The sequence below is a fragment of the Nelusetta ayraudi genome, unplaced genomic scaffold (assembly GCF_046127955.1).
Source record: "Nelusetta ayraudi isolate G7.1 ecotype Tasmania unplaced genomic scaffold, CSIRO-AGI_Nayr_v1 ptg000235l, whole genome shotgun sequence".
Taxonomy (NCBI): Eukaryota; Metazoa; Chordata; class Actinopteri; order Tetraodontiformes; family Monacanthidae; genus Nelusetta; species Nelusetta ayraudi.
The window spans coordinates 455,001-465,000 of NW_027466284.1; the positions used below are offsets into that span (position 1 = coordinate 455,001).

The 10,000-nt window shown below is 47.8% G+C and overlaps 1 protein-coding gene across 1 annotated transcript in view; it reads left to right on the forward strand.

Annotated features, from left to right (window-relative positions):
* Nucleotides 1-3,277: 3,277 nt before the first annotated feature.
* Nucleotides 3,278-10,000, forward strand: part of LOC142882141 (uncharacterized) — a gene marked incomplete at its 3' end in the record, with an annotated part of 15,261 nt that continues 8,538 nt past the window's right edge. Inside the window, exon 1 of the mRNA XM_076016699.1 lies at nt 3,278-3,970. Coding sequence (XP_075872814.1) covers nt 3,892-3,970 — 79 coding nt within the window. The remainder of the gene's footprint in view (nt 3,971-10,000) is intronic.

A 10,000-nucleotide genomic window follows, 5' to 3' on the forward strand; every position in this document is an offset into this window, starting at 1 on the left:
ATGGCAGAAGCATTAAAGTCACACTTTCTATCTTTCTTGTCACCACTGCTCTTTTTGAATGTAAATCATAAAGCACACCGGCTACAACAACGCATGGGGATTTGCTACAAGGGCGCTATCATTTAAAATATATATTATTTGCACATTTGCATACTTGGTTGCACATTTTTAAAACCTGTTGGTTGCATTTGAAGAGCATCACTGTCAATATTTCTATCTTGTTGGATAATATTGCTGCATTGTGTGTATGCATGATAATAATCCAGCCTTCGGGGTGGAGACAGCAGCTGCTAACCGGTGATTGAGACGCTGGCAGTGAAAGCAGCCGTCAAGGTGGGCTCGGGCTCAAGAGGAGCAGGAAGTTCCCCTTTGCCAGCCTGCCGTTATGACTGCCAGGCCTGGGCCCCGCACTGCAACCTGATTCACTGGGACTGTGTGAATCCCAGTCCATTCACGGGATCTTCAACCTCCTGCATGATTGCTGACTCTTTTTCCATGTTTAACGGGGGGGAAAAAAAACAACAAAACAAGTTTGGAGTTGCATTCCCGCCTCACGCTGGAACAACATGAAGACATAAGAGTGAACTCTCCCAGCAGGCGCCTCATTGGCCTGCCAGTGTGTGTTTGAGTGGGTGACTGACGGGCTTTGTGAAGGGCTTTGCCCGCTGTTAAGATGCACCGTATGAGTGCTGTCCACTTGACCAACGATAAAGTGTGTATATGTGAAAACATAAACCTTGATTGCAGACTCATTTACTGTGAGGTTGAGCTGCTGTCTGTGTTTCTCAACTCTTGACCCTGATACCAGAGCCCAAGGAGGTTCGACTGCTCTGCATACAGTAGGTGTGGCAGATTCTTATCTTATCAGCCAGATGCTCCACCCCCCATCTCACTGTCTGTCCCCCAATACTACTAATTACTAAGACACTCTTGATAACAGCCTTTAAATCCAAGGTCCCCCCCCCGTCACAGACACGCAGGCTGCAGAATTAGCAGCTGTATTCTATATTTACTTACTGGCACAATGAAATGGATCACAGTTTGGTTTGAGGAACAACCTCTCCTCTACTACTGCACGAACTGACTGTTGCTCTGTGCAGTTGTGTTGTGTTGTGTTGTGTTTTGTTTTGTTTTGTTTTGACTGAGGAAGTCCTGAAAGCCGAAAGGCCTCAAAAAGCACAACAGTCGATGTGAGTTTACCCATCGTGTGTTTCGCATTACATTAAAAAAAAAAAAAAAAAAAAAAAAGGTTTAGGGTGTTTCCAGCACAATGTAAGCACAACTGTTCACACTATCTAAAAGCCCTTCTGCTCGAGATACAATCAGGCTGCAGCGGTCAGACAGACCTGCCAGTGATCCAGCTGAGGTCAGTCTCTAGGTGTGTCTGTGTTCCTTGGCTTTACTCTTTATTTAGTTTGGAGGAACACTGGGGGAATATACGTGTATATAAATTTTTTTTTAAAGATTTGGTAAAACAATATGATGTGTTGGAATGAAGTGTTGTACATCTGGCATTTCAAATTGTGCCTTTTTTTTTTTTTTTTTTTGTGAGAAATGATAATAATAATAAGGATGATCAATCGATTAATCACATTTATATTCATAAAGTCCTAAAAATCACATCCAAAGGCGTCCCAAAGCAAGTGAACGGATCCCTCCGTTGTAAACAAGAATGTCTGTCCTAACACCTGTGGCTTATTCACCAAGCTCTGCTGGAGCTGAATCACCCGATCACCTGAGCGATCTCCTGGCCTGTGAAACCCTCGAGGCGGGACAGTTTTATGAGCGATTTCCACCATGTCGATGTTCGTGCGCGTGGAGAAGTGACGGGTCCTTCGTCATGTACGCACACGTCGCGTTTATTAACAGACCACAGCGGCCACGCACGTTGGTACCGTGGTACATGCAACATGCAACCGGGTAGCTAGGCTAAGAGCTAGCTGGCTAGCACACGCCAACACTCGAACATGTGCGCCACCGGAACTACGGTGTCTGACGAGACCCATGAGGTACGGCAGCCTCGTCGACACGTCATTGTTTTGTGAGGTTGAGCACGCGAGATCCTAACGTTGGTGCTTATGTTGTGAAGAAGCTGAAGGGGAAAGTGTGCGTCTGCCACTGCTGTGGTCCTAGCACGAGAGCAGTGGACTCATGTCTGTCCACCAAGTTACAGTACACACCGACTCACAAAGTTCACTCTTCAAGCAGCTACTAAAGTACCAGTCACGATGTTTTTATTGTTTATAAATGTTATCCATACCATAACACGCACTGGTAAGTAATTAAAGCTAGGCTAATCTTAGCCGTAATCCATCATTTGTCAATGATGAATTATGAATACACAATCAATGGACATGTGATAGCCTGTAATCAATAATCTAGTTCTCAGATCTCTGGGCTGTTTTGAGACACCTTTGCATATGACTGAGCACTTAAATCAAAATTGATTGATTGATTGACTGATTGATTGATTGATGGATGGATGGATGGATGGATTTGACTGGCTGACTGAAGTGACAAAAACATGTACAGCTGCTCCAGCGTAAACTACGGTGGCCACACGAGGACCTTGCTGGCTGTCTAGATTCCCTCAGACCTCGTGGATGTGGTAAAACAACTGAAATGGAGAGAATGTGTCTAAAAATAGACGCAAAGCTTCAGGAAAGCACGCTGTTTACATTTAGAGAAGAAATTACAGCAGCAGTCAGAGGAAAAAAAAAAACGCCCAACAACAACAGAGGCTCAGTCTTTGATGTGGACGCTTTAAGAGGCTTTCCTTCAACTGGCTGTGCTGCATTAATGCCACATCTCTCCTGGTGTCGTCTTTATCCGCTCACAGTTAAACCTGTTTATGGATGAAAACCCCTGTAAACGAACATTCGCTTTTAATTACGGCTCAGTTGTGGTCGTTTTGAATAGTTTTTCATCGCAATAACTTCAGAAGTGTAAAAGTGTGAGTTGTGTTGCTGTGAGTTGTGTGTCCTGCTTCAACCCGGTGGAAAGTTCTGTTTAGAATGGAAGTTCAAAGCTGTGAGAGCTGTGATCTGCTCTCTCTCTGCACTGGACCAGATTCTTTCTAGATTTTAACCATAAAGCCAACTTAAGAGTGTTGCCCTCCTCAAAGTGACCACCTGCGTCTGGACTATTTAAGCCCCCCGTCCTTGTGAGTGCAGCCAGTGTGCCAGATTGTCATCGTCTTCCTCGTGAGCAGGCAGTCCAGGCTGTCGATCGGAACTCAACCCTCAACCCGCTGCCTCACTCAGTTCAGCCAACAGTCATTACACCTGGTGTGCACTGGTGCTGGTCCTCTCCTCGCTCCTCGCTCCTCCTCCTCCTCCTCCTCTTTGTCCTCCCTCCTCAACAATTCTTTTTTTCTCCTGCTTCCTGCAGGCTGTTGCTCCTCTGTTCGCCTCCAGGCTGAGTGTAAATCTCAGCTTTCCACTCCTCCCCAGAATGTACTTTCCTGCCTTCCTCCTCCAGCTTTGTCACTCCAGAGGGTTCCCACTCCTCCACTCCTCCACTCCTCCACTCCTCCTCCCTCTCCTCTCTCTCTCCTCTCCTCTCTTGACTGCTAGAGCCCAGCCCCCTTTTTTTTTTTTTTTTTTTTACTCTCTTCAGCTGGAGCAACTTGGACACATCCACCCGGGCAGGCGGGCGAGCGGGCAGGGAAGCGGGTATGATGACCCTGCTGCTGGAGGTCCAGGTCCACGCCGCTCCCTCCCACCACACATCACTGCGGGACATCTGAAGGACAGGAAAGACTTGTTTTTTGTTGGGGTTTTTTTTTTTTTTTTTTTGCTTTTTTGTGTTTTTGAGACACCATGAGGAGCCAATTTCTTCATCCGTTCCACGTTTGAGTTGATCCAAACTTGAGGTGTCGTCGCTGGCAGCATGAGTGTGAAGAGGGAAAAGCCAGGGTTGGTGATCCGCTGGCAGAAGACCTTCTCCATCCTGGCTCCTTGGAGGAAAGGTAAAGCTGCTCCTGTCTTCCTTCTGCTGCAAGTGTGTGATGTTGCCTGATGTCGACTTCTGATGTCAGCGTTAGTAAAAGTTTCCTTTGGTCTCTAAGCTCTCCTCTAAACCAGCACTGTACCAGGACTCATCATTTTAGTCATCCTACATTGTTTTTGATTGAATAAGAAAAAGGCTGAATGCTGAATTGACTAAACTCTTTAGATTCAAGGAGATGAATCTTTGAATTATTGTTACTTACTGTGGCTAAATATGAAGCAATGGCCTGCTGTCAGACCTTTAACTAACTTCCACTCATGTATGCCTACCAGTGTGTTTGCTATTCAGTGGGATATTGAAACAATGGCCTTATCCTGACATGAAGCCATCAGAAGTGAATGGAAATAAATGTGTCACCTACTCGTACAGGCCCACACAGCAACAGCGTGTAGGTGCAGGTGTGGGTCTGCCTGAGGTGAAGCTGCCAAATGACCTGTTGTGCTGTAGCTGCTCACTTTGCTTGTTGTTACCACAGCAGTGTAAAGGGATTAACAGGAGGGTAAATCGCTTCATGGCAAATGACTCACAGTCTTCATGATAGTTTATGTTGCTTTATAAAAACATATATTTTGAAGTTTGTGTGTTGGAAAATAGCATTTTCCTCCGGTTCTCTTCTTCCCTTCCAGCGTCATTGACTTCATTGACTGCAAAATAATGATTCTTAAAGGCACGAAGGGCAAGTTCCGGACTGACGTCACCTGATAATGTCAGAAAGTCATTTGTGCCTCGTAGAAATGTAACAGTTTCTGCTGCGTCTTGTTCCGATGTAAACTCACTGGCTGCCTCTCTGCACGGGCTTTTTATTCCCATCTCTCTTCCCTTTCTAATCCTGGCATCGGGTTGCTCCGCATTCCACGTCGGGGCTTTGCTCAGATATCCCCGTCAGCTCCTTTACAGTGGGAGCCTCCACACCTGCCGGCCACTAAATCCGTCCAAGTCAGTTTGTTGTGGGAGGGCAGATAAATCTGCTCATTGTTCGGGGCTGTGAGGGAGCTCCTCTGCCGCTGCGCTCCAGAAGCGCTCGCATTGTTTTGCCGCGGAGCTGCGAGGAGGAAGAAGAGGTCCATTGTGAAGATAACACTCGCAGTGTGTACAGTGCAGCGGGGAGCGGCTTCTCCTGGCCCTGTCCCGCGTGCCCTTGTTATCGTCTTTATCTCCTTTGAGGCGCGGAGGGGAGCGGGAGACCGTCTCCGGACTGCGGAGCTCAAACCACATGACTGGTCGTCTTTAAACGACGGCTTAGTGATTAATATTTGACTGGACTGAGATCTGATCTCCAGCGCTTTGCTTTGATTATTTGGGAGCCCAACCCTGGAAGTTGAGAGCTCAACTCTTTTGATCGTGGTTGAGTGAGTCATGCAGGAAGTTGGCCACACCAAGGTCTTGACAGCTTTATTGGAATTCCTCAATGACACTGAAGACATTGCAAGGAAATGTGTCAGACGTTATTCAGGCATCAGGAATGCGATTGTTTGCGAGCGAGGTTGCTGTTTGTCTCGTTTTTCAGATGGACGGTCGCTAGACTCTCAGATAAACCACCTGCTGGTGTTGTGGGAACAGTCCATGGAGGAAGGGATGTTTTCCTCCACTCTCTGTTTTTCCTTGGTTTTTTTTTAAAGGGAACTCCCTTCGCAAAATGTTGATTATGGGCTGTTTCTTGGACCATCATAGAAATTCCTTCCCCACCCTCTCATCCTCACGCAAAATGAAACATTCACTTTTGTGTCGGGATACATTTTCCACATTCCAGCGTCTTGTTAACTTTGGCGAGATGAGCTGTCAATCATGTGAGAGCCGCTCCCAGTCTGTGAGTGCTGGTGAGGAAACGACTGACAAAGTGCCCAGTGCGTCTGCCTCTGGCTCTGGCTTTGGTGGGACTTTCACAAGTGACGTGGCCGCTTGTTGTCAGTGTGTGAGGAGAAGCTGCCAGCGCTGTTTGTGGCTCGCATGTCAAAAGAATGTCAATAAAGAAGTGAAATGCAGAAGACGCAGATGTTCCTCCCAGCGGCTGCACTGGATTGCCGCAGTGTGGGCGAGAGCGCCACATCAGAGCACGGTGGTGTTTGTTCTGGCCTCGTGTTGACACTTTCTAAACACCACCGTGTGAAAATTGATCTCTAGATGCCAATTTGCTGTTGGGTCCACTACATTTGAGCTTGTCCCAGTAGTTATGTGGACACGCAAACTGCTAACTGCAGCCAAACCGCTCTTATATACACGTCTATATTCATAATCATATGTACACAGCGAGCCTTGTGCTGTATTTTAGGCACCTTGCCTCCATCGGACTGAGCACCTACACCTGTGTGCTGGTCTGGCTCCGTCCAGCAAGGGGGTCACTTAGACATTCTTTGGTTAGGAGAAGCCCTTCAGAGTTTCTGATGCTCTCAAGTAAGTTTGACACTTTGAATTGTCGTCCACAGCCTTTATTTCCCCGTCACTTGCTGCACACATAATGCCTCACCTTCATCTGCTCACAAACGCACCATCAGGTCACTGTGTGCTGCCGTGACATCACATTAGTTCCAGCGTTTGGGCCCTGTTTTGCAGTAGCATGGGCTTGATTCACTTGTCTAAATTGATCGATCAATCACATTTTACTTGTGTTGTCCAATGACAATTTACCCCGGAGGGCCTTTAGATTCTCTGGAGCTGCTCGGACCTCCACAACCTTCCTTCCACCCTAGAACTGGCTGAGGAAAAACCAACAGGGAGAAACCACCAGAGAAGCACAAAAGATCAGAGGACCAACCATCTAGACAGGTAGACGTGGGACAAGTGGAACTATAGAATAGAATAGAATAGAACAGATGAGCACATATAAAGATCACAACAGCTCAGCATGAATATTCCAATATTGATGAATATTGCTGACGCAGCTGCAGGAGTCCAAAACCTTCAATGACCTTTTACCTGCAAGTCAGTAAGACCTCCAGATCCGTAGGAGGCGCCTTCTGAGTGAGCAGTGTGTTGCTGTGTGTGTTGATGGACCACTGAGGCTCTCTGTTTTGGGAAGAATGGGAAGTAAACTACGCAGACGGTGCGTTTGACTGGTGGTACAGTGCTGTTACACATTCTTAGCTTATCTTAACAGTGTTTGATAAGACAGACAGAGTGGTGCCCTGTGGGTGGTGGTGGTGGTGGTGCTGTTTGTTTTGCCCATCGTTTTCCCTTGAGGACGGCGTGGACTGGGAACCAGATAGGAAGCAGAGCAGCGACCAGAGCCAGGCCACGTGCTGAGAGATGAGCCTGGAGCAGAGGCTCCTCCCCTGGTGACTGTCGGCAGACAGCGTCTGCTGGAGGTGGAGGTGGAGGTGGAGGTGGTGCTGGTGCAACTTGCTTCATCACACGGCTGCTTTACGTTGGGAAACACTTTATCAAGGCTTTGGCTTTGGAGCGTCACCGTTGTCACACTGCTGTGTCCCTGCTTTTCCGCTGTTTGATTGATTTAGTCAAGTAGTTTGGAATGTTCTCTACAAATCCCTGGCTTGTGGTGGTGGTGGTGGTGGTGGTGGGGGGTGTCGGGTGGAGGGTTCGCAGTCAGTTTCTTTAATATAGTGAGAAAAGATGGAAAGATATCGTCTTTATTAACCAGGAATTGTCGAGGGATTTTCAATTTCTGTTTGAAAAAAGACAGGAAAGGAAATTTAATGTTATTTCAGTCAACACAATCCAGAGTTCTGGGAATTTCTGGCTGCTTTGCTGCAACTAAAGCTGGTGAGCAGCCAGGCCTGGCCACCTGTATTCAGAGGGAGAGAGAGAGAGTGAGAGAGCGAGCGGAAGCCACCTGTGCAGTAAAACCAGTGGCCTGCCCCGGCTTGTTGATGACCTCCTTCCTCAGAGGCCGACTGAGTGTTGAGCCCCAGGTCGTTCACGTGCCGGCATGTCGTGGCCTAGAAATCCACTGAGTCTCACCGTGCCTCAAGTTCAAAACAAAGGCTGGAGCCCTCGCCACAGGTTGCCTTCACACCGGCTCACCTTTCACGTTGCCACCCACACTTTTACTCACGAATGGTCCAAAGCTGGCGAGACCTGAGACTGGGAATGCTGTCGTGGAAAACCTCCACTGGTTTCATCCAGGCTGACGTCGACTGGCGCCCAATCAGCTCCTTCCTTTGCACTCCCTTTGCTTTTCCCAACAGCCCCTGGTCTCCCAGGTGCACGCTGTGAAGTGGGAATCACAGTGGATTTCCCCTTTACCATCACACCACCAGCGACTCTCTGGTGTTCAGTCTAAAAGCAGGTGAACCGCTTCACCCCGTGTGCCGGTTGGGTTGGTGCGGCTACGTGACTCAGTGTCTGAAGTCAGCCGCGGAGGCCAATCAGAGAAGAGCTCGAGCTTGCTTGATGTGTTGTTGTGTTTTTTGACTCCTCACCCCCCAGTGTGGCCTCTCCTCACCCCTCCAGCTTGAGCTCTTCTCCTTCCAGCCTTCCAGGCAGCTTTGGGGCAGCATTGTTCTGAGGAATTAGTCTAATTTAACACCTCCACCCTCTAAAACCTCTGCAGAACTCGCTTGAAAGGACATTCTACGGCTGCCTGGAATGTGAATTGAGGGCAAAGTGATTGAAAAGAAGTTTTTTGAATGAGTCCTGGGCAGGGCGGAGCTTCTGTAATGATACGCTGCTGCTATTAGTCAGGCAGAGACTGGAAACTGACAATAGATTTGTTGTGTGTGGACCATTAGGGAATGGAATATATGTTTGTGTTGTTTAAGTGGAGGGTTGGGGGGGTTGGGGGGGTGGAGGACAGCTGGATGGGTGTCTGGTTGACGGTGCTTTGGCAGAGATTACAGGGAGGACAAGGTTTGCATCATAGGTCAGATAACAGAGCTGAGTCAGGAGGATGACTTCAGCGTCTTATTACAGTCCTCCGCACTGAGTCGCCACTAAACTCCAGACAGTTTTAGCAAAACCTTTGTTGTCTTTGGGAGATATGAATGATTGTGTTATTTATTGGTATTTATTGCTGCCCAAGCAACACACAATAGAAAACACGGCCGAGGGAAATTTCTCTTTGAAACGACTGTTGGCTGTTTTTCACCTCTGCTTGGCCTCCTTCAAACGCCGCAGACACTTTTTAAATAGCTTGCTTTGTTGTCTAGATATTAGATATCAACTTCAAACAACAACAACAACAACATTCATCTGTGGCTTGATGGATGAAGTCCCCCCCCCAACACAAGAGCATGCAGAAGACTGAGCAAAGCCTTGGACACACTGGACCTTTAATAGGAATCCGTTGCTGTACATGAGTCAAGTCCTCAGCTCAGGCCTGTGCAATGTAAAAACAAACGTGTGTGGGAACTCTTGTATGACAGTGTTCTGAAGTCAGTGAAGGAAGAAGGGTGAGGCTCAGCGATGATTGTATTTATTATTATTATTATTATTATTATTATTATTATTATTGCGATGCGATGCGATGTGACAAGACAGGCGCTCGTGTTTGTTTGACTCAACTCAAAATAATTTGCAATCGTCACATTTTCGAACGTGAACCCTGACAGTTGAGGGAGGAAGTGTGACGTGCGGTAGAAAACCTGCCGATGTTCATTTGGAGAGGAAGAGGTCGTGAAAAAAGCCGATGGCCACCCGGACCGTTCTAGGCAGACGCAACTGAAAACATCCACTGTCTTGTTTCCTCACTGGAACTGTGTGACGGTGTACGACAGCCTGGTGAAGGCAGGCTGCTCTGCTGCGCTGCGCTGTGGAAGAACAGGTCACAGGTCAGTGGCTGGGGGCCCTCCCGTGGCGGGGCCCTCATTCTTGGCTGATCCGAGGAGAGAGCAGAGTCCTCACACTCAGGAAGATGATCTCAGACCACAGAGATGTGAGGGTGTCAAGGAGCCTCAGTCAGTCAGACGGAGTGCTGCAGCATGCTGTCATCCAGCCATCCAACAAATCATAGGTGTGTGTGTGTGTGTGTGTGTGTGCGTGTGTGTGTGCAGATAGCAAACAATCATCGGCGCATGTCAGACAGATGTTTGCATTA